The sequence below is a fragment of the Echinops telfairi genome, unplaced genomic scaffold (genome assembly GCF_000313985.2).
Source record: "Echinops telfairi isolate 266 unplaced genomic scaffold, ASM31398v2 ScPeMD7_7400;HRSCAF=8409, whole genome shotgun sequence".
Classification (NCBI taxonomy): Eukaryota; Metazoa; Chordata; class Mammalia; order Afrosoricida; family Tenrecidae; genus Echinops; species Echinops telfairi.
In genome coordinates, this window is record NW_022111300.1 from 49,511,904 (window position 1) to 49,536,219 (window position 24,316).

Below are 24,316 nucleotides of genomic sequence, written 5' to 3' on the forward strand. Positions count from 1 at the left end.
GTGATATTCCCCACTCTCACCATTCCCACTTGACCAATCCTTTATCAGTTAGACCTGCAGAATTGAGCCTGGTTCTCCATTTCCTGTCAGATCTGAATTTATTCAAACAAGGAAGTTACACCTACCCATGGCAGTCAGGGACACATCATCCTCTTGTTCTTACAAAGCCTGCCTCCCCGCTCCCTGCTAGTTAATCCAGGTCCTGGAAATAAGCCCGTGTGGTCCTGCCTGACATGCAAAGAGTGTCCTCTTTGTCCCCTGGGTTGTGTGTAAGTACATGTGACTGGCAAACTGCTGTCAATCTCACATGTCTAGTGTTGGGTGTCATTTCCTAGTAACTGTGGGGCAAGGGCACCTTCACTATCAATGGGGAAGTAGGAGGGACCAGATCACATGCTCCATGCTCCCCGAGTATCTTGTGGTCTCCCTGAGTCAAGTTCTTCAGCTGCCTGTCACACTCTCTTCTAAAGAGCTGATGAGAGTGTTTCTTACATCCCACTAAAAGACACAAGCACTCAATGAATGCATCTATGCAATTTATGATACACACTAGAAAAGTATTTGTTATTTCTGGGTGAAACTATTGAGTTGGTTTCAACCCATGGCAATGGACTGAGACACTTCCCTATGTCCCATGCCATCCTCACGATTCTTCTTATTTTTGAAGCCACTGTTACAGCCAAGATGGGTCACTCCCTCTTGTCCAGAGCCTCTCGCTTTTTCGCTGCCTCTCCACTTTACATGATGTCCTTCTCCAGGGACTGTCCTCTCCTGACAACAAGTCCACAGTATGAGAAGCAGTCTTGCCATCCTTGCCTCTCAGGAGCACTCTTGCCATACTTCTTCCATGAAAGATAGCCTGGTCCTTTGAGGAGTCCATGGTACATTCAATATTCTTCTCCAGCACCACAATTCACAATGCAAATGCATCCATTCTCCTTTGGTCTTCCTTTTCAATGTCTAACTTTCACATGCATATGAGGAAGTTGAGAATCCCACCAATGTGCATATATTTATATGTTAAGTATTAAGGAAGCAGACAGACACTGAGCCTTTAATCATGTACTCCTTCAATGCAAGAACACTTTGTTCTAATGACCAGGCATTTTGTGACACTTACCTTCCACATGATCATTGAAAACAAAATGGGTGCATAAGCAAATGTGCTGAAGAAAGCTGATGGTGCCTGGCTATTAAAATATATAGCCTCTGGGGTTTTAAAGACTTGAAGATAAACAAGGGACCATCTAGCATGGAAGCAACAAAGGTCATGTGGAAGAAGCACAGCAGACTGTGTGATAACACAGTGTCGACAGGATCAAGTATCAGGCATCAGAAGACCAAAACAAACAATCATATAGATGAGAATGAGGGGCAGGGGGAGTGGAGACCCCAAACCCAACTGTAGACAATTGGACATCCCCTCATGGAAGGGTCATAAGGGAGAGATGAGCCAGCTAGGGTGCAGTAGAGCACAAGGAAACACAACTTTCCTTTAATTCTTAAATGCTTCCTCCTGGCCACTATCATGACCCCAGTTCTACCTTACAAACCCAGCTAGTCCAGAGCATGTACACTGGTACAGATAAGAGTTCTTGACACACAGAATCAAGGTCAGATAACCCTTCAGGAACAGTAATGGAGTAGTGATACCATGAGGGTAGAGGGAAAGTGGGGGCAAAGGGGGAGAAAGGGGGAACCAATTGCAATTATAGACATATAACAACCCCTTCACACACCTGCCCCACGGGAGGAACAACAGAAATGTGGGTGAAAATGATGATGGCAACATATGTACAAATGTGCTTGATACAATTGATGTATGGATTATTACAAGAGTTGAAAGAGCCCCCAATAAAATGATTTATAATAATAAAAAAAGAATGTAAAAAATGCCCCCCCTACAACCCCTCCCCACAAAGAGTTACCATTTCAGAAACCCACATGGCCAGTTTAACCCTTTTCAACAGGGTCACTGTGAGTGAGAACTAACTGGATCATGTCAAGACATGATAGTGGCTGTCATGTATGTGAACCCACTACATAGCCACATACTTTCAGCATTCAGTAGTGAGACTGGTAGGGAAAGCTGTCATACACATGCTCCTTCAGAAAGGGCAGGGCTGTGGCTTCAGGGGCAGAAGTCATACATTAGTCATGAAACCATGGCAATTCAGCCAGGCTTATACTGATCTCTGTTTTGAGGAAAATGAATGTTTCTTGTTGAGTCTCTTCTTGCCTTTGCTGTGAGTCATTCAATCCATTGTCTTCCTTGATTTGGGGTTCCATCTTCTGTGTTCCTGACCTCAGAGCTCTGAAATTTCTTTCTGTTTCTATAATGCATGGCCCATGCTTATCACTAAACTCCCCAGCCTGTTGCCTACTTTTAGAAAGAAGGGCTCAGAAATTTTTCTCTCACACTGGTCTCTTTTAGTCCAAATTGGAACCCCTCCTTTCAAGCTTTCCTGGGTTTTCTACCAACTAAAAATATATTTACTTACAGTGCAGAATCTGACTGCTGAAGGAGGAAGACATCAAGAGTCATGTAGCAAGAGAGACAAGAGAGTCTGTGAGGCACTGCGTCCATCTTTGTATGATTTTAGCCAGGTGGATTTTACTGTCACAGCCTTGGTGGGATCTGGACTCTTAGATCCATGCCTTGGATTTGGCCTTTGCCCTGAGGTGAGTCCTGGCTTACAGCATGGTTCACCAGCTGGAGAGTTTGGGAATAAAAACGAGTTTCCACCCAGGTCATCTTGGTCTCAACCAGTTTCTCCATCTTCTGCTTGAAAGCTGATCAATCTGTTTTTAAGCATATATTTTGCCCACACCCAAACCCTACTTTGTCCTTTTGTCATTGTTTCTGTTAGGTGCCACAGATTGGTTCAGACCCAGGTCAACCCAAGCACAATAACAAGAAATGTCTCCCTCATCCTGTGCCATTCTCACAGAAGTCTTGAAAAGTAAGCATTCCTTTGCTAACCAAAAGATGAAAGCCCCAAACTATGAGACACACCCCTGGTGCTCTGCTTCTGTCAACAGCCGAGCTTTGGAAACCCAATGAGCAATTCCACTCTCCCCTTCAGATTTGCTTTCAGTGAGAACGACTCAATAACAGCGGGGTAAGCCTTCTTTTTCATCTTTGGCAGCTTAACAAGGCAATTGGCACTTGGAACAACAGTCTGAGAAATCTTATCCCAATCATGAGTCTGCTGGGGAGATTTCCCAATTTTTCTCTTCCTGTAGAGAGAGCCTCCCTTGTTCTTGTGTCAATACATGACACGGGCCCACAGTTTTCCAGCTCCATAGTAATTTCTTCTTTGTCCTTCCAGCGGTCTCCAGATTTGTCTTTCCTTTCAGCCTCTCCTGGTCATTTGTTCTTAAGACAATGCCACATGTTTTAGACTTTTGTTATGGCAGAATGTCCCTTTTAAGCACTATTGGTACCTGTGGTATCAAAAGTCTGTGTCTCAAAATATCAATGTGATTATTTTTAGATTCTATGGGTGGACGAAGGAATCCTTGTGGCGTAATGGGTTATACATTGGGCTGTTAACCGCCAAGCCAGCGGTTCAAGTCCATCAGCTGCTGCGAGTGAGAAAGATGAGGCCGTCTACTCCCATAAAGAGTTACAGTTTTGGAAACCCACAGGGGTTCTATCCTGTCAACAGTAACTCGATGGCAGTGAATTTGAAGTTTTGAGTTTTATGGGTGAACTGATAAATTATTTTGCTCCACATTGGGCCAGCTGGTTGCTCTTCATCTGAAAGTTTGGCCACAGGTCCAGGGAGGATCCTCTCAAAAGTAGAGGCTTTGGTGCTGGCAAATGGCTGGTGACTGGGTCTTTAAGTTATGATGTCAACTTGTAATGTCAAGTGCTCTGGGACCTGTCTACATGGGCAGCCCAGGAGGACAGCATGAACTTCCTTACATCAAGGTGGCCAGGTTACAAGAAAGTCAAAGTGGAAGTCTGCCATAGAGGCTTCTTTGCTGCATTCTGCTGGTCCCGAGCTGCTCTGAGGGTCAGTCTCACCCCAACGACAGGGGAAAGCAACTCCATCTTCTGCTGTCAGGAATGGATGCCAGTCTGCTAGTCTCCGACTTCAAATGGGTGAATTCAGTCCATTGATATTCAGAGTTATAATATCCATCAGTGGACTCTGTGATGTCATTTCATATTTTTGTTCTCAGTGTTTTCCTACCTATCTTCTTAGCAGTGCATTGTGTGAATAAGTGTGCGGTTCATTCTTGCCTTCTTTTCACCATTGCGGCCATGTTATCTTGGGGTCTGTATTCAATGTGTTGACCTCTGGGTAGAGTTGCCCTATGTAGTGGTGTGTTAGTCTGGGTAAACTAGGGAAACAAATACACAGCAACTCATATGTATAAGACAGAGTTTTATATAAAGGGTAAGTGTACATTAAAAGCATCCCAACCCAGTGCTGTCCAAGCCTGTAAGTCCAACATTAGCCCATATGTCAGACACCAATCTACAAAGTCCTCCTCAATCTCACAAAACACACGCAATGACGCCAACTTCAGGAAGAAAGCCGAATCAGTGTGTGTGTAAGCATCTCAGCGCTGGCAGGGGTCTCCACATGGCTTCTCCAGCACCCAGGGCTGCATCAGGGTAGGTCCATGTGGCTTCCCCTCAGGGATGTCTCGCAGGAAGTGAGCCTTGCCAGCTGAAGCAGGAAACTGGCTAAGGCAGCTGCACCCTGGTCTGACCATCAGAGAGCAAGAGACCTGCGAACTAGAAAGGTGAGGCTCATCGAGTCATTTATCTCTCCGCCCTTCAGTTACTTCCACATGTGTTTATCGGCCAGGGTGGTACACGAAACTTTAACTAACTATCTCAAGCGGTCTGCTATTTGTGCTTAGTAGGTGTTGTTCTTCTGACCACCCTGGGTCAGCTAGGATTTTTTCAAGAGCTGGATTTCTTTTAACGTATTCTTTGAGTTTTTCCTTGTCCAAGAAGACCCTTTCTTTGCTGTCTATCTTGATAGATTATTTGCCTGGGCAGAGCACTCTGGTTTGCATTGTTTTCTTTCAACTCTCAGAAGATGGTATTCTACTCTCTCCTATTTTTCATGGTGTCTGCTGATCAGTGTGAGCATATTCTGATTTGGGCACCTTTATAGGTAACTGCTATTTTTCCTCTAGCTACTCTCATGACTTTCTCCTTTTCCTCAAAGTTGGATAGTTTAACTATTTTATGCCTTGGTGAATTCTTCCTTGGATTCAGTCTAGCTGGTGTCTTCTCTGCTTCCTGGATGGCTGCTTGATTCTCACTCATTAAGCTGGGGTAATTTTCTAGGAATTCCCTCACTATTTTTGCTGTTGACTTCTTTGTCTTGTTCTGGTAATTCAATTATTCTAATGTACCTCTTTGCATCCAACATTGTTCTCAGGCGTTCTTCAGTTTCTTAGATAGCTTGTTTGACACTCTTTCCTGTTTGTTGCAGTGTGCCTGGTTATTCTTAAGGTCACTGATAAGATTCTTCTAATCCCTCGTCGTCGTAGCCTGTTAACTCGTTATTTGCTACCTTCTGTCTTAATTCTTGCATTTCCCTTTGGTGCTTGTCCCCCAGTTCATGTATTTCCCATTGGTGCGTGGCCTTTATCTCCTCTATCATTTAATCCTTTTCCTGTAGTGCTTCCCTCATGTCCTGTATGGCTCCAAACAGCATCCTTAAGAGTTTTTCTGTGGTGGCTCAACTTCTGCTTGTTCTGTGCATGTCGCTAGATCCAGGACTTCTGACAATGCGATTTATTTCTCCTGTTTTGTTCGTTGAGGTTGTTGTGTGTGATTGCTGTCTGTGAGTCGTTTTGGAGGAGCTTGGTGCCATTTTCTAGGGAGTCAAAGATCCCTAGTCTCTTTCTTTGGGGGCTGGTAGGAATGCTTCTGTGGGCTGCCTAAAGCCAACTGCGCAGGGTTGGGGTGGGTGGTGGTGGAGGACTATTTATCTCCTTAGGGTTTTACTTTCTTTAGACAGCTGTTTCACTATTTAGAGGGCAGGTCTGGTGGGCCTCTTAGGGCACACAAGTGGGGCGGTTGCAGCTCTGTGCTTGGGGGTGCTGGACAATGGTGGGGGGAGCCCCAGTGCCGTGGCCGGGTGTGCTGAGTGAAGGTGAGGAAAGCTCCACTGCTGCTGTTGGAGGTGCCCTGCTGCCACAGAAATAGCCTCTCGGCTGCAGGTGGAGGTGCTGGGTGGAGGTGGGAGAGGCCCTCGGTCACAGGAGGGGCCGGTGGCAGTAGGAGCAGCCCCGCTGCTGCAGGTGGAGGTGTCACACTCACACTAGGAAAGTCTCCTTGCTGTGGGTGAAGGTGCTGGACAAACGCCAGGACTGCCCAGAGTCAGGTGGGAGGGAGTGTCGAGTGGGTCTTTTCACTTACCAGAATTCCCCCCATTCGTCCTCCTGGACACTGGGCTCCCTGATCGCCAGGGAGCTCCCCCTGGGCGCCATCTTGCTGGAACTGCCCCTATCGATTTCATCTTATGTCCACATTGAACTTTATTTGCTATCTTTAGCCTGTGGATGGGGTGATGCTTTTGTGGTTCCTGTCCCTGGTTACAGTTCCCACAGGGTTCCCTCATTCACCCCACTTCTTCCTTGGGTTTCCAGTTCCTTTTCTCAGTGACACCTCTTACGTGGGCATTTCTTGACTATGTCCAATGAGGGCATCAGGAGGTACTGGAAGATGTGAGTCTGGAAGGCAGTGGGGAGGCCCAACCCGAGGTGGAAACATGAGGATTATATTTACAGTTGTGAGATTCAGTAGGACACCAAGAGACTGACCTCTAGTCATGGCTGTGTCCGGGGGTCAAGGTGAGGAAGCCCAGCTGGCTAGGCATCTGACTTGGTGGTCCAGAAGCACCGCAGCATGTCCAGCTCTGCTAATACGTTGGACACTGGAACTGCATCATGTTTCCATGCAAGGTTTGCCCATTTCCTTTGTAGAATTTGAGAAACCTGTGCAGATGATGTTGAAGGAATCTAGGTCAAAACTGACCCAGGCCAAAAAAGTGACCAAGTTCTGGAGCGTCCCTGTGTTGGGCAGGAGCTGGGATTGATCATCATGCTTCTGGACGAAAACGCTGATTGAACGATGATAATGTGTTCAGTAACGATGGCAAAATGATTGGGTTCACCTGTGCAGGAGAGCTATTTTGGACGTTAAACCAACAGAACATAGTGATGGAATCATTGGAAAGGTGAGTCTGAAAGAGAAGGTCAAGGCTGAGATGTCTCACTTAATAATGCCTTCAGTCAGCCAGAACACTAAACTGCAAGAATACAGGCGTTTGCTCACTCATGTAGCCCACTTCCTGCCTTTGGGGGATAGGTTCGTGTAAGTGTCTGAAATGCAGGAATGAATTCAAAGAAGGGTTGTCTTCGACTGTGACAGAAAACGACCGAGATGGTATTAGCAGACACACATTTATTTTCTCACAGGGTGGGTAGGAGGCTAGAAGTTTGAATTCAGTAGGCTGGCTCCAGGGGAAAGTTTTCTGTTAGCTCTGGGGGGGGGGGGTGTGGAGGGGGGAGAGGGGGAAGTCCCTGCCTCTTGGCACTTCTGCTCCTCGGTGACCCCTGTGTCACTTGGCTCTTCTATCCCTCACCTCTGTTCCCTTGACTGTTTATTCAATCCTGTCCACACAGGTAAGAACATGATCTGCTCTGAACTAGGTCTTTAAGAATTTGTAGCGAAGTTGGAACAGATGCATACCCCTTTTTTTATTTAGCTTTACTTCAGTGCAGCATTTTCCAAAGTGGGCGATCCTGCCTTTTGGTGGGTGCTGGAATGATCTTGGGGGGCTGGAAAACCAGATACTGACACCTCATCCTGAATTATGGGTTTCTAACTGCCTAGGGGGGCACTGATTATATTTTTTCCCCTGAAAAGGGGGTAGTGAGCCAAATAAGTTTGGGAAGCTATGCATTGGTATAAGTATAATGAAAGACTCCAGCCTTCACGTGCACCGCCCACATTTCCAGAGCTCAGTGGGCACCAGAGCCCGTGGCTGCCAAATCATGCGATGCTGGTCAGCGCGTCAACATCACAGCCGAATGTCCTACTGGATGGAGCTGCTGTAGATGTCCAAATTCCCAACTCTCTTCTTCCAGGAGGGAAAACAACGTATGTACCAGAGGTTTCTAGAATGGACAAGACCTTATGCAATGAAAGAAGGCTTCGTGCAAGTTTGCTATCCTAGATTTAAAGTGGAGGAATGTTATGACCTGGAGAACACCCTTTCCACATTGGGCATGGCTGGTGCCTTTGACTGAGCCAGGCCTGAATTTTCTGGCATGTCATCCAAGGGGGACTTATGTGCAAGGTTACACTTAAGACTGTGGCGGTTGATGAGGATGGCGCCGAAGCCACAGCTGCCACTTCTATCTTGCAAGCATCACCCCAAGGTTCTGTGCCAATCACCCCTTCCTCTTCTTCGTCCAGCACACCAAGACCAACTGCATCCGGTTCTGTGGCAAGTTCTCCTCTCTGCAGGAGGCATTATCACGGGACAGGGGTACCCTTCTTTCTCCTACTGGCATATTTTCTTCCGATGCTCACCACTGTGTTCACAACCCAGAGTGGACTGATTCGTGCAGAAGGGACATTTCAGAAATTGATGGCCTCCTTTTTAATTCTATCCTCAGAATGCTTACTTGCACATTAAATCCTAGTGGCATAGTGGTTTCACGTTGGGTTGCTAACCACAAGAAAGGCAGTTTGAAACTACCAGCCGCTCTATGGGATAAAGATGAGGCTTTCTGCTCTCATAAAAAGTTACAGTTTCTGAAACTCGGGGGTGGGGGTGGGGGCAGTTCTACCCGGTCCCATAAGCTCACTGATTGGCATTAGCTAGATGGACATGGCGCTGTATTGGCAGAACTCTTCTTGGTTCCATGCTGAGGGCTTTTCTAGCCTCTGATGTTGACATCCTCCAAGGTTTCCTGGTCCCTTTGCCAGTGACAGCACAGGCTACATAAAGCACCTTCCTCCCCAAAACAAAACAACCCCACAAAAAACCGAAAATCCTGGCCACTGGGCCTATTCGGATTCCTTGCTGACATGCGGGATTTCTCAGCAAACCAGTCACTTCCTCTTGCAGGAGCAGGCACCTCACTAGTTATCAGGAAGCCAGCCTCTCCGGCCACCTCTCTCGCCACCTGCTGGTTTACTCTGCTGCTACATGCCACCCCTTTGTCCCTGCCTTGAAAGTGCTGTCCTCTTCCCCCTGAGAGCACATGTGACTCCATGTGAGTAATGAACTGCTTCCAGCCTCACGTGTCTAGTGCTGGCCCCTGGACGTTCCATCGTCTCATGCTATCTGGGTCACATTGTCCCTCCTTAGCCATGGGGTGAGTGGGGAGGGATCAAACACCCGTTTCCTGTACTCAGAGGCTCTTCTGGTCTCACTGAGCAATTTTTTCTTTAGTTCCCTAACAACCCCCTACTATTGAGGAGTGATCATGGTGTCCTACTGTGCGGATAGGTGCCATTGAGTCGGTTGTCACCCATAGCGACCGATGCACAATGGGAAAAACCACCGCCCAGTCCTGCACGGCTCTCACCATTGTTCTACGCTGGAGTCCACTGCTGCAGCCACTGCGTCAGTCCATGTCCTTGAGGGCCTTCCCCTCTTTTGCTGCCCCTCTGCTTTGCCAAGCATGATGACCTCCTCCCAGGACTGGTCTCTCTGGTACCCTATTACACTCAGGACAAGAATACAGGGCACACTTGCCTACATAATGCTTGAACACTCATCCCTGATCTAAATTGTTATCAGTAAACTACTGTGCTTAATATGAATTCACTATGAGTGCTAGAAAGCATTCTACAATACTAGGGTACACTGCAAGACCTTTCCATGGGGTTGGGCGCTGCCTCATACTTAACCACACAATGGATTCTCCTTGTACATCACTTTCTCCCATTGTCACTGGTTTCTGAACACGTGCTTCACATTAATTCTCATAGATGATAATATTCCATCCCCAACCCAAACCAACTCACTGCAATGGAGGGGATCCCAACTCACAGTGACCCTACAGGGCAGCGTGGAACTGCCCCTGTGGGTTCACGGAGACTCAAATTCTTTATAGGAGCAGAAGGCCTCAGATTTCTCCTGAGGGACAGCTAGTGGTTTCAAACTGCTGACTATGCATTAGCAGCCCGACATGTAACCACGATGTCGCAAACCCCAGGAGGAAGCTGGGTTGTACGTTTTAACTGGCACCTTGGTCTCTGAAGTCCATGCAGCATGAGCAGGAGGTCTCGATCATCAGCGGAAGCCTTATGGGGTGGCTTTCCCGAGTGACTGCAGAGGCAGCGTGATCCACCGACACAACTTTATACTGAGACGTTTTTTTGTCTTTTTAAAATCATTTTATTAGGGGCTCATGCAACTTTTATCACAATCCATACATACATCAATTGTGTAAAGTGCATTTGTACATTCATTGCCCTCATCACTCTCAAAACATTTCCTCTCCACTTAAGCCCCTGGCATTAGGTCCTCATTTTTCCCCTCCCTCCCCGCTCCCCCTCCCTCATGAGCCCTTGATCATTTATAAATTATTATTTTGTCATATCTTGCCCTGTCCGACGTTTCCCTTCACCCACTTTTCGGTTGTCCGTCCCCCAGGGAGGAGGTCACATATAGTTCCTTGTAATCAGTTCCCTCTTTCCAACCCACTCTCCCTCTACCCTCCCATATACTGAGAAGTTTTTACAACACTTTGCAATAAGCAGGGTAGTGGCCATCCAGCGGAGGCTTGCTTATTAACTTAGGCCCAGTTTCTTTAGAGGGAGTTAATTACACGTTTGCATATGACTTATATTTTTCCCTTTTCTGAAACACACCTCAAGTGTGCCGACAGTGGACATCTAGTAAACATTTTTGAAAAAACAAACACATGGACAAAACAAACAAAGGAAAACAATCTATTGCCCCTTCAGGTAAAGGTAGATTTTTACCCATGAATGAAAAATTAACTGCTGATTTCTTAAAGGGTGTGACTATTTTGATAAACCTATTTGGACATTTCTCCATCATTATGATTTTATGACTAAAAAAAGTGCACGATAAACCTTTCATCTAAGGGCACTTTGCAAACTTGGGATGTCATTGTCTGGTCATAAAAACCTAAACAGGGCAGACCTGAGAGGCTTTAAACCTAAAAACATGAAGATTGGTATTTAGAACCCACAGTTTCCCCGAAGCACTGATGCTGTGACCTAGTGGTTACATGCCAGTAGCTTGATGCCCCCACAGCTCCAGGAAGAAAGTCCGAACTTTCTACTCCGGTGGAGTTTCCATTTCAGAAGCTCGCAGGGACAGTTCTCTCTGTCACGGTGACCCTCAAAGGGTCATTGTGAGTTGGACTCCACTCCATGCAGTGGCTTGTTTTCATTTGAATGCATTTTCACGGGTTGTGTTTCAAGCATTTGTATACTTAGTACTGAAACTGCCCTAGTCTAACTTCCAACTCATCCAGCCCCCGTGGGACAGACCAGGACCGGCCCTTTGGGGTTTATGGAGACTCTATCCTTATGGGAGTAGAGAGCCATCTTTCTCCTCCAGGTGGCAATGGTCAAACTGCTGACCTAGCAGTTAGCAGCCCACCTGGCCATCCACTGCTCCACCGGGGTCCTCAGTCAGTGGACTGAGCATTTTACTAGTCACAGTTTACTAGTACAACCACGGAAGCCTTTATTCCATTTAAATGAACCCAGCCACCAGAGAAAACATTTCCCAGTGATCACCATCAATTCACGCTGGACTCCAAGCCAGATATTTCGAAGCACCAAATCAAGATCTCAAGAGAAGCAGATACCCAATCACCTTGCTTCAATTTTAAAAAGATTTTAGCCAGCACAGGTTGTGTATTTCTAGTACAAGGTGTTTCTTTCTTGTTTTAAATGTTCCGTAACATTTTAAATGTTCCGTAACATTTTAAATGTTCCGTAACATTCACAATTTATTAGTATCTAGCACAATGACAAATATAGATTATTATAGGTTTGGGGGTGGGTGAGTGTTCAGACAATTCATTGATTGGTATCCAAGCAGTTTGCAAACCATTGATTGGGGCTTAAAGGTCCCTGAGAGGCAGAAATGGTTTGGGCAACATGGGTTAGGTGCTGGCATGCTTAGGCATGGTCTGGTGTTCAAATCCACCAGCTGCTCTGCAGGAGAAAGGTTTGGCTGCCGGTTGGAAACGGTATCTAGGGTTAATATGCGGAGGAGTCCACTCAAAGTTTCTTAAACTGGGGAGGTCTCAAAAACAATTGGTAACAGTAGAAAAAAGGCTCAGACAACAGCAAAACACTGTCATTGCGTCCCATCTAAATAAGTTTCCGAGATGGGAACTCTTTGCAGACGTGGAAAACCTGATCTTTCTCCTTCCGAGCAGCTGGTGGGTTCTCACTGCTGACCTGGTGGTGAGTGGCCCCAACGCCGAACCCACTCAGCCCCCAGGACTCCCTTGGCAACAGTAAAAGGTTGATCTCACTATGAATTAGAAAGCAAACCGGAATCCGAAGTGTTTCTGGCAGTGTGTGTGCCACTGTTGCTAATTTCTCTCGCGTAAAAGGGTCTCTGGAGTAGAAAAAGCTGAAAGGATGGCGGTGGGTCTTGGGTAACTAAGCCAAGTAGAACCCACCAGAGGGCAACGAGGAGGAGAGGCCTGGCGGTCTGTTCCCCCTAAACACCACAGCCAAAAAAGCAATGGAGCATTGGAAAACTAAGGTGCACGGTTTCTCGGTGCAGCAGAGGGGAGTCACCAAGCATCTGGATCCAATGGAAGGAGACAGGCTGCTCTGGTTAATTTCCCCTTAATTTTCCTCCCTCGCAGTCAGAGCGCCCATGGTGGGGACTCAGGGCAGGGCAGGGCCGCCGGAAGCCGTGGGAGCCTCCTCCCCGGGCCGGGCCCAGCCTGTCCCGGCCGCCCCCGCAGCTGCGTGTGCTGCCCAGACCCGGCCACCAGCAGGCCAGCAGCTCCGGAGCAGCGGCAGCAGGAGCAGCGGCGGTGGATGAACAAGCCTCCAGGTACGGGGCAGGGGCGAAGGAGCGGGTGCCAGTCCCCGCTCTGCCCCTCTTCTCTGGAGCGCGGGGTCGCTGGGAACTAGGGATACCGGCGGGCGGGACCCTGCGGGGGAAGGCAGAGGAACGCAGGGGACTGCAGGGATGGCGACGGGTCGCTCCTACCCAGAGCGGTCCAGGCTCCAGCCTGGCACAGAGCTGTCGAGGCCAGGCTGTGAGCGTAGGGTCCTGTGATTCGCTAGCTGTCAGGTGCGTGGCTACAATTCAGGCCTAGGATTTGTTGATGAAGTGGGTGGGCGGGCACTTTCGGAGAAGTGCGGCTGGAAGACCAGAGCAGGATCCAGCCTGGCCTGGAATGGGGGCCTGGTGAGCGCTCTTAGGGTCTTGCCGCTGGTTGGTTGGTTGTCAGATTAAGTTTTTCCTTTCTTCCGTAATTCCTGCCTCCCTCCCTCTTTCTCTCCCGGCTCTTTGTCCCTTCGTTCCACCTCGCTTACTTTCCACATATTTCATCCTTTTCCTTCCTTGATCGCATCTCTTAGTAGCATCTCTTCGAATCGAAGTCCATCCCTGGATCATCACTAGCCCCTTCCCTGGGGAGCCTGTCCTGTAGGGAGGTGGCTCCTGAACACCTGCCTCACCTGGCTGCCCAACTGACCTGGACCTCCAGCCTCTGGGGCTTGAGCTGCAGCAAGCTCCCCCAGCCCCTCACTCACACACATAGTAGTTCTCGCAGTGTAGCCCCCAGGGCTGGGTAGGGCTTTTTAGGTCTTCCTCTACCTGCCTCCTAACTGAGGGGATTCCCTAGGACTGGGTGAATTTCATCTGTCAGCCCTTGCATCCTGAGACGCTCATCCACTCACAGAGAAGAGCATTTCTCCCAACCTGACCACCACCCCTCACCGCCCCCATCACGACTCAGCTGGTTCCTAAATCGATGTGCCATGCATCCCAGGCCTATTTTGGATTTCAGGTTTAACTGGTACAGCCCACAAATCTCCAATGGAATGCACCCTCTTCCCCATTCCAGGCTGGCTCCTCAACCAGTTGATGGGTCACCACCCACCTAGGCATGCCCTTAGCTCAGGGTGAATCTCAGAATCGCTGGGCTCTGCCTGCTTCCTGGCCCATCCTGCCCCTTGGTGATTCTCTCCTCCTGCACCAAAGGAGGCATTTCTCAGTCCATGGGAGTGGTCAGCCAACAGGACCCCCACATTCTAGTCCCACCAAACAATGAGCACTGTTATTTTGCCCTAGCTCCAAAAGTGCTCATAGTAAACATGTGCTTAAAAATCATGCTCAGCTTTCCAGACCGGAAGGTCTAGTTGGAACTCCCAAGCCAGCCTGAGGGACCACCTGCCATTCAGGAAACAGTGCAGACACTCTCCCCAGACCCTGAGCAAACTGCACTCCTGGTATCCTTTGCTTCGCAGACCCCTCAGCCTCCCAGTGTATGTAGCCCCTTTGCCTTCAGCAGAGGAGGTTGGGCTGCTAACTGCAAGGTCAGCCCTTTGAACCCATCAGCCGCTCCATGCGTGGAGGAGGCTTTCGGTTCCTCTAAAACTTTAGTCTCTCAGAAACACAGAGACCTCCAACAGCTGTGAGACTTGTCCCGCCTCTTAGAGCAGCTCTGAGTCACCAGGTCACCTCTAGGCAGAGGCGTCCTGGTCTGTGGGGTGGCCTCTGCTTCCCTGTCACCCAGGCGTGAAGGCTTTGCAGCCAGTACTCAGGCTGGGTGAGTCACCTCGGGCTGAGCCCCAGGGCATTCAGTTTTCATTTTCTTCTGTCAAAACAGAAGACAAACTCTAAATAAAGGCTCTTGGCTGCTAACCACAAAGTCAGCAGTTTGGAACCACCAGATGCCACCAGGGAGGAAGATGAGGCCATCTAGTCCCATAAAGAGTTACAGTCTCTGAAACCCACAGAGGCTGTTCTACTCTGACCAATACAGTCCCTTTGAGTAACAATCAACTCGATGTCGGTGATCCCCCCCCCTTTAATGTAGTCATTCACTTCTGGGATCGTATACAGGGAATGAGAAACTGGAATGGGAATTCTGAGGGGTACCCAATTCAGCTAGCCTCACCCACTGCTGTCCTTTGGGTCTGCCTCACAGTGACCCTATAGAATGGAGTAGAACCGGTCTCTGAGGCTATATATGTTTATGGGATCAGTCGGCCTCGTTTTTTTCCCAAGGGCCAACTGGTGGGTTTGAAACAGCAACCCTGTGGCTAGCAACCCAATCAATGCTCAACCCAATGCACCACCAGGGCCCCTTCCACAGGGCCATAGGATCACCAACTCAAAGAAAACCCATGCTCGCTGCTCTCTGGTGCATCCTGACCCCTGGCCACCCCACGTTTTATAGGGGGCGACTTCTGGCACCTGTGGAAACAGGAGGTTCGCACCGCAGCTGGCACACCCATCTTCTCTCGAGGCCTGCACACAGTCACATCATTGTGTCCTGCCGACTTTGTTTAATTAACTCTCCCACTTTCTACCTTGAAGCATTTTTATGACACTGGAATTGGGACCCCAACACCCATCGGTATTATTTTGTCTTATTGAAAAGTCAGGCCAAGGGAGGCCCATTTGTTTAGAACCTGAGCCTTCTTAGGTCCAAGGGAGGTTGGAGCACCCAGCTAACCAAGGCGCAACTTCCAGCCCAGGGGGTTGGGGGGGAAGGGCACAGACTCCCTAGCCTTGCCTGGCTCCTAGAAGTCCCCACATGTCTTGGTCCCTGGCCGTATCACTCCAGCCTTGCTTTCGTAGTTCCACCTCCTACTCAGACTGACTCACCTGGGAAGACCCTGGTTACTTTGGGCGCACTCAGGTCTTACAGCAGAACCTCCTGTTCCCAAGAGCTTCCATGCCGTCACATTTGTAAATTCCCATTTGCTGTAGAAAGTGGTCAGCTGATTACAGGAAAGGGGTCTCCTGGGGGGCCACCACCACTACGGGCCTCCATCCTGCCCACGATTCCGAGGTGGCCGAGGACTCAGGTGCTTCTGTTCTGTGCTCTTGCCCAGGTCGTCCCCGATGGAGCATCTCTGCGAAGCCAACGGCAGTTTTGCCATCCGCCTGTTGAAGATTCTGGGCAAAGAGTCCCCGAGTGAGAACTTGCTCTTCTCCCCCATGAGCATCTCCTCTGCCCTGGCCATGGTCTTGATGGGGGCCAAGGGGAACACTGCTGCCCAGATGTCCCAGGTATGCAAAGGAAGGACAGCGCAGGCTCTGTTTCCTGCTCTCCCCAAACCGTCTGTCCCACAGGGATTCCATTCAAGGGGGGCCTCCACGCATACGTATCAGAGCAGGACTGCGCCCCAGAAGGTTTCCACAGCTGCGTGTTTAGGAAGTACATCACCAGGCCTTTTTACTTTGGTACCTTTGGGTCAACCTCTAACCTTTTGGCTAGCAGCTCAATGGTATAAACACATCGTACTACTAGAGACTCCAACTGCCATTAAACAAACAAACAAACAAACCCTCACTGGCATCGAGTTAATTCTGACTCAGAATGAACAGGATAGATTGAACTGCCCCTGTGGGTTTCTGAGGCTATGAATCTTCAGAAGAGCAGAAAGCCCGCCAGCCTTGCAGTCAGCAGACCAACACATGACCCACGGCACCAGCAGGGCCCTCGTCTGACTTCCACAGAGCTGGTCTATTCGGACCCAGCCCAGCTGAGAGCCTGTGAGTCTGAGCAGGACAACCAACGTAGCGATGGGGGAAGGGCAGGCATGCAAAGGCAGTTGAGAGCCTTGGGGCTGGCCATCTCCTCGTCTTTATGGGAGAAAGGACGTCGTGAAGTTAGTTTTTCACCTGTGAAACATTTTCATCTCCGCTCTTTCTTGTACCCCCTGGGCCTTGTTAGGTTAATTCCAACTGCTTGAAGACCAAAGGCTTTAGTTTGAAGACCCTTGAAGACCTATATGGGCACAGTGGCTGCCACAATAGGCTCAAACCTAAGACAATTGCGAGGAGGTGCAGGGCTTGGCAGGGCTTCCTTCTGTTGTTGTACACAGGATTGCTGTGAGTCGAACCAACTCGACGGCACCTGGCAACAAAAACACGGCTTCTCCTTCTGTCTCCCGCCCACGTTATCCTCTCTGTGCCTTCCTGGCTTGGATAAACCTGCTAGCTTAGTGGTAGCACCTGCGGGCACCTTCCCTTCCCCCACAGACCTCCGGTCAGGTGTGCAGTTTGGGTTCTCTCAACTGAAGGATGCTACTGACATCTAGTGGCCAGCCGGCAGCGGTGCAGCGGAGCAGCCGACCAGGCACAGGTTTTTGTTGTCAGGGGCTACAGAGCCAATTCTGACCCATGGCGTCCCCTAGGTTTTTTTTTTTTCTCGGCTGTACTCTAAACCAAAGCAACTCTCTTACTGAGATCTCATTCGAACTTTCAACTTCCAGGTTAGCTGTCTAACACAACCCTTTACCACTCAGGACAGACTCTATAACAAACAATAGGAGCCCCAGTGGCTTAGCGGTCACGTGTTGGGCTGTGATCGGCAACATCCACACTTTGAAACCACCAGCTGCTCTGTGGGAGAAAGACGAGGCTTTCTACTCCCATAAAGAGTTACAGTCTCAGAAACCCACGGGGGCAGTTCACCTTGTCCTATAGACTCATGGATTTAGATTGAATTCCCCCACCACCCCCTCTCCACATCGGCCCTGGTGGTGTAGTGGATTGCATGCCAGACTGCTCACCGTAACGTCAGCAGTTCGAAACCACCTGCAGCTCTGCTGGAGAAAGATGAGGCCGCCGGCTCCTGTGACGATTTACAGTCTCGGAAACTTACAGGGCAGTTTTATTCTGTCCTACAGGGTCTCCGGTGCGTCCGAGTGAACTCGATGCCAGTGAGCTGGTTTTGTTTAACTGACAGTGGTGACGAGTTTGGGTCACCCCATCCTGGACATTCGCCAAGACTCGCTTTAAGTTAGGCACATGTGCGATGCCCAGGTCGGAGGTTCGTCTGGACGCAGCGCTTGAGCGGAAGGACGAAGGGTGAGGCTGACCGTTGGCATGGCTTGCTGTCCGCAGGCGCTTTGTTTAAAGCAGGATGGAGACGTTCACCATGGGTACCAGGCGCTCCTCACAGCCATCCACACACGTGGCGCTCAGTGCCTGCTGAGAACCGCCAACAGGCTCTTTGGAGAAACATCGTGCAATTTTCTGTCAGTAAGTATGGTTTCGCCCTGGATGGGAAGGAAATGGAAAAAGAGATTGCAGAGCAGTGGAGAGCAGCCGGTTACTGGCTTCCTTAAATATGTGCTTAGAAGGACGCTTCTGCAATTCTTCTCGCGTTATAAGGTTGATTCTGCCTGATGACTTTAAAGATCTTTCTTACTGGTTCTGGTACGTGCTTCCCTGAGGGCCATCTCGATGTGTCTCACTTGCCCACCCTCCCACACCCAAGCCTTCTCCCCTGATTCCCATCACTGCCTGACCACGTGGTGAGCATGCTGTACAACAGAAGCCCGGCCAGCCTCGCCGGGCACTCAGACACCACCTCTGGCTGTTCTTCTGCTTCCGTTGAACCCTGTGCATCCTGCTAAGGTCTCTCGACAACCCCTCGAACCCCGTGCATCCTACTAAGGTCTCTCGGACAACCCCTCTCCTGGACAGCGCCTGGACAGCCATGGCGTGGGCTCTGCATTGTGGGCGGTGCCTGCACTGCAGTGCTCCTGGCTCCCTGTCTGCCCCGTGCTTGCTGCCCCTTCCTTCTGTCTCACACCCGCACCCTGTTGCTGCTGCTACCCGCTGCTGGCGCCTGGTCTTTTTTTGCGATAGAATCTCCTCGTGAACACATGCTACTCCAGAGTCACTCAGTCCGGTGATCCCCACCACGTGCAATATGAGAATCCCCAAATCACTGTACTATGTCATACCTGCCAGATGGTGCTGTCCTGGGGTGCAGTCTGCCATCTGGGGGAGCCTGGCTGCCACTGGCTGGTATGTAAGGTTCCCATACCTCCCCACCCTGGCTGCTCTTTGGAGTGACCCCAGGAGTGCTGTCTATTCTGGGCTTACCTATCTGCGTGGATGGTGACTCCCTCAGCAGCCTGGGGGCTAACCCCGGATGGACAGACAGGAGGGCTCCAGATTGGGGTTAAGCACCCCACACAGGGCCAGGGGCAGAGCAGAGGCTCCACAGTGTTTGTTTTTTAATAGAAGGAGTCTTCAAGTGTAGCATGACCTGTGCAGAAACAACACACACACACACACACACACACACACACACACAAGGAGAGGGTGAGAGAGTTTCCAAAGTTGTGGCAGCCCTGTGGAATGGCCCCAGCCCAGCCCTTTGCTCCTTGTAGGCCTTTAAGGAATCTTGTCAGAAGTTCTATCAGGCAGACCTGGAAGAGCTGTCTTTTGCACAAAACACAGAAGAATCCAGGAAACACATCAACGACTGGGTCGCAGAAAGGACTGAAGGTGAGAGATTTAATGTCCCAAGGCTTTGGAGGTATGAGGAAGCAAGGCCAAGGTCGGCCGGGCTGTGGCCTCTGTGGTGTGGACAGGGTGGCCTGATTACCAGAAGCCTGTTTACATGTTCTTGGCTGTTGGTGTTCACCGGTTTCCTGGCTGGAAACACAATTCTCTTGGGCTTATCAGACCATGAGGTCCAAACCCACATAAACCTCAGGCACTCTGCCTTCTGGACAGTGTGGGGCAGTTCCTGAAAAACAGCTTCTCTTAAAAACACAACCCCAAACTCCCTGCCATTATGTTGATCCCCACTGCCCCGGGGCGCTTTCGAGGCTTAATATCTTTACAGGAGCAGCCAGACTCATTTTTCTCCCACAAAGCAGCTGGTGGGTTCGAACTGCTGCCCCGGTGGTTAGAAATCCAGCATGTAACTGACTGGACCACCAGGGCTCTTTACACCTCGTTGTCGATCCCTGTTTATCGTTCATCTGGGGCGACCCTTACTGTGCTCTGAGGACACAGTGATGTGGATTGAATCACAGCTTAGACAGGACATGATTTCCTGTTACCGCCCCTGGTGATGTGGCCACCTCACCAATTTTATCAGCAGCTGACTCCTCCACTCTAACTGCACCATGGCTGGCGGCTGAGTTTGCTTTCCCAGAAACTCCTGGCTAGTTTCTATGGTCATCTGTCCAGTCCATGTGTGTGCCACCTCAACGATTCTCAACTACAGGGAGCATGAGGACAGGCGTTTACATCTGGGTTGGGGAACTACCAGGAAATAACCCAAGACCACCTCCACAGACCCTTTGCTGTCAGATTCCTTCAGACTCGGGGCGCTCCCTGGACCAGACCAGACATGCCCCACGGGCTGTCCAGGCCTCGGAATCCTTATGGACGCCTACGGCACATCTTTCTTCCTCAGAGAGGCTGGTGGGTTCCAGTGGGAACCTTCTGGCTAGAAGTCAAGCCCCTTTAAACACCACCGCCACCCCAAATCTAACTCCCATTGATCTGTCATTTGACAGTGCAGCTAGAGCCCCACTACACCGCCTCCACCAATCCCATCGCTCTGTCACCTGCTTCAGGTAGCTCGCTTTTTCATTTTCACTCCAAAATAGCAATCGTGTCTCCTGTATGTTTTAAAGGGAAGATTTCGGAAGTGCTGGGTGCTGGCACTGTGGACCCTCTGACGAAGCTGGTGCTTGTGAATGCGATCTATTTCAAAGGGAAGTGGAAAGAGCCGTTCGACCCGAAGCACACACGAGGAATGCTCTTTAAAACAGGCCAGGTAGCTCCCCCGCCCCGCCCTCTTCTCCGGCAGATCTACTGCGACTCTCCTAAGGCAAGAAGATGGGGATGATCTTACTATTTCTTTCTTTTTCTGACACTTTTCTGGGCACGCCCTTTGCATATCATGCACTTCAATAGTTTGATCTTTAAATCACATCAAGGAGAATTGTGCAATCATTACCACACCAACTTTGGAGCCCTCCACCCTCCGACTCTCCCATGGTTATAGCACTTTTACGAGGACTTATGCAATCATAGTTCATTCTGATGGTCTCACCCCACTCCCGCCCCCACTCTGGGGGGAGATTTTAGATGAAAATAATCTCCAACTTTCTTCATCAATTTTTGAATGAGGCGTCATGACCCCTATGTATCTTTTATTTGGGGAGAGGGAACAAAAAGTCAAAAAACCCTGCAGTGTTGATAATTCTGTTTTCTCATCCTTGAGAAATTCATTTTCTACTCATAGTCATTTTATTTGGATTGGCGTTTCTTCTAAACCCTGCAGACAATTGCGTAACGTGATCAGGGTCTAAAAACCCAACCACTGCCATCATGTCCGTCCTGGCTCAGGGGGCCTCTAGGTCAGCGGTTCTCAACCTGTGGGTCTTGGCCCCTTTGGGGGATCGGATGACCCTTTCACAGGGGTCGCCCAATACATAGCAGGACAAAATGACAGTGATGAAGTAGCAATGACAATAATGTCGTGGGTGGGGGTCACCACAAATGAGGAACAGCACGAAAGGGGGAGACCAGTATTGGCAGACACTGGAGAGCGGCCCCCGTCCGAGCAGCACAGGCGTCCACCATCTTGGGCAGGGGCACGGCCGTTGTTGGGTTGTGACCACAATCACAGCACCTCGGGTAGCACAGTCTGGCTGCTGTGCAATGTGGGCAAGAGCCCTAGCTTCCACCAGCCGTTCCTGAGCCACAGTGAGCCCACCTGCAGCTCTATTGCAAATGTGAGCAAAAGCCTACAAACGTGAGTGGGTGGGAGCCCTCAGCTGGCCAACACTTCCTTACACCTCTTTTTGAATGGGATCATTCTTAGGTCAACAGGGGTTGGTTTCAAATTTGGCTTACATCCACCTGATCACAGCATAGTGCTCAAAGAAAGGAAAGCGTACAATACGTTGTATGTGAGCTTTAATAACGACTGTCCCTGTGCAGCTTATCAAAGTCCCTTCTCCCTGAAAATTGAAGTCATAACCAACGATAGAACTGGACAACATTTCAGGAATAAAAATATAGCTCCCTTTTGGTTCATCTGCTTTTTTCCCTAATGGTGCCATTTAGTCCGGAGGCCTGAGTATAACTTAATTCTCTTCTTAACTTGGAGAAATGCTTTTTAACTGTAAGGTCCACATGGGGCGCCTTTGTATGCATCTTCTTAAAAGCAAAGACGCAAAACCTTCTCCAAAATAGTGTTGAGCGTTTTATGCCTTGGCTTGTGACAGCCTACTGTCTCTCCTGGTCAAGCTGGGTCTGCCGAGATAGCAGCATTTGCGCTCAGTACGAAGAGAAACTGCGGAGGACTTCACGGCGACAGCCACAGCAGTAATGATGCTCTCCTACCAGTGCCCGGGAGGGTCTCTGAGTTAGACGCAGCGTCTGGAGTGTGGCGAACCTGCCTCCCTTTTTCAGGAAGCTCACTCGAATCGTGTGTTTCTATCAGGGGAAGAAGACCGTGCAGATGATGTTTAAGCAGGCCAGATTCCGGCTGGGCTATGTCGACGAGGTGCACACGCAAGTCCTGGAGCTGCCCTATGCTGGGGAGGAGCTGAGCATGGTCATTTTGCTTCCCGATGAGGACGCCGGTCTCGCTGCTGTAAGCACCACCTGTGTTTTGGGAACGTGTGCATGCATTTTTGTTGTCTATTTAGATGTCATTAATTGGTTCTAGCATTTGAAGTTCTTTGGCATTGGTTCTTTTTATAAAGCTCTGCTGTCTCAGGTGTTTCTAATTGTTTCACTCTTGTACAACCCCAAACCCAACCCAACCAAACACTGCCACTGAGTAAATTCTGACTGACTGGGCATGTGGGCAGTGGGCAGTGATGTGTGGGTGGGCACTGTAGTGGGCAAGGAGAGGAGTGAGTGTGAGTGCAGGGAGTATGTGGGTAGGCACATGGGCAGTCGGAATAGTGGACAGTGAGCAGAATGGACAGTGGGCAGAGCGGGCAGTATGTGTGCATGGGAATGTGGGCAGTGGGCAGAGCGGGCAGTGAGTGCCACCGCGGTGTTGAGCTTTGCCTCCCGCTCTTGCAGTTAGAAGAGGAACTGACCTACGAGAAGCTGCGAGCGTGGACAGACCCCGAGACGCTGACGCCCAGGAAAGCGGACGTGCTTCTCCCGCGACTGAGGCTGGCGGAGAGCTACGACCTGGAGCCCATCCTTCGGGGCCTGGGCATGACCGATGCCTTTGAAGAAGTTAAGGCCGACTTCTCCGGCATGTCTACCAAAAAGAACGTGCCCGTGTCCAAGGTGGCACACAAGTGCTTCATCGAGGTCAACGAGGAGGGCACCGAGGCGGCCGCGGCCACGGCCGTGGTTAGGAACTCGCGCAGCGCCCGCACCGACCCACGCTTCTGTGCCGACCACCCATTCTTGCTGGTCATCTGCCACCGCGCCACCCACAGCCTGGTGTTCTGTGGCCGGGTCTGCTCGCCTTGAACCGCAGGCCTTGCCACTGTCCACCAGCGCCCTGGGCTTCCGTGCGGGCTCCAGGCTGCGTCCTAAGGTCAAAATAAATCTGTGTTCCAGAGCTGACATCTGCCGTGGACACCGCACAGGCTCTGGGAACAGCAGGTTTGGGGTGTGCAGCTAAGGTTGCCAGTGTCTGAGACAGTGCAGGCGGGGTTTGGAAGTGCTTGCCATCGCTGGTCACCCAGGTCAGCACGGCCTTTCTTGTGCCTACTCACTAGACCATAGTGACCAGTCGCACATAGCCACTCCATCCAAGAGCCTGCTTCTCGGTCTGACTTTGTCTTCCCCCTCTTGCCCCTTCCTACCAAATCAAAGCCTCTCTTCAAATGTACTGTCCCTGACAGGCATGGAGTGCTCAGCAAGCCAGGTAAGCATGGCCTTCCTTGTGCTTGCTTAGCAATCTCCCCCAAGATTGGTGCTTCTTAGCTCATCTGGTGGGCCAAAGCATAAGCCCACCAGGGGCTCTCAAAGAATGCGCATGGTGGCCCTACTCCTGGCCGTGGGTCTGGATACTGGCAGGGACCCTGCTCAGGGCCTACATCTGCTGACCCAGCCAGCTCTCAGCAGGCCCCTGGTGCCCAGGCTGGGTCCTTAGCAGCCCCAAAGGGTTGGGCAGATGGCAGGAGAATGCCTAGAACCGTGCTGTGCTGAGGAAGAGTGAGTCTCGTTCAACAAGGGGGTGCCTTGTGGGGCACCGGTGCCCGGATGCAGGGTCATGCCCTGAGCAATGCAGAGCCAGTCAGTAACACTGAGGGAAGAGCCAGCAAAGAGTCCAGCTGCTTCTGCCTGAGCAGGCGGCAGGAGTGCAGCATCGGGGTCGA

At 50.2% G+C, this 24,316-nt stretch overlaps 1 protein-coding gene across 2 annotated transcripts; it reads left to right on the forward strand.

Moving 5' to 3' along the window:
• The first annotated feature begins 13,002 nt into the window (after positions 1 to 13,002).
• On the forward strand, positions 13,003 to 23,558 carry LOC101663399 (serpin B8). Of its 2 annotated transcripts, XM_004703036.2 has the most exons (7): positions 13,003 to 13,061; positions 16,082 to 16,259; positions 18,102 to 18,239; positions 19,382 to 19,499; positions 20,645 to 20,787; positions 22,465 to 22,617; positions 23,058 to 23,558. In XM_004703036.2, the coding sequence occupies exons 2-7, from the start codon at positions 16,092 to 16,094 to the stop codon at positions 23,460 to 23,462; spliced, it is 1,125 nt and encodes a 374-aa protein (XP_004703093.1). In that variant the 5' UTR covers positions 13,003 to 13,061; positions 16,082 to 16,091; the 3' UTR covers positions 23,463 to 23,558. The 2 variants fall into 2 exon arrangements, with proteins under 2 accessions (XP_004703093.1, XP_045152151.1); XM_045296216.1 differs by lacking the exons at positions 18,102 to 18,239; positions 19,382 to 19,499; positions 20,645 to 20,787.
• The last annotated feature ends 758 nt before the right edge of the window (positions 23,559 to 24,316 follow it).

Excerpts from the sequence above, each read along its gene's own strand:
- LOC101663399 (XM_004703036.2), top strand. The coding sequence starts at position 16,092 with ATGGAGCATCTCTGCGAAGCCAACGGCAGTTTTGCCATCCGCCTGTTG. Across the intron at positions 16,260-18,101 it reads CTGCTGCCCAGATGTCCCAG|GCGCTTTGTTTAAAGCAGGA; the intron begins GTATGCAAAGGA and ends TGCTGTCCGCAG. Across the intron at positions 22,618-23,057 it reads AGGACGCCGGTCTCGCTGCT|TTAGAAGAGGAACTGACCTA; the intron begins GTAAGCACCACC and ends CCGCTCTTGCAG.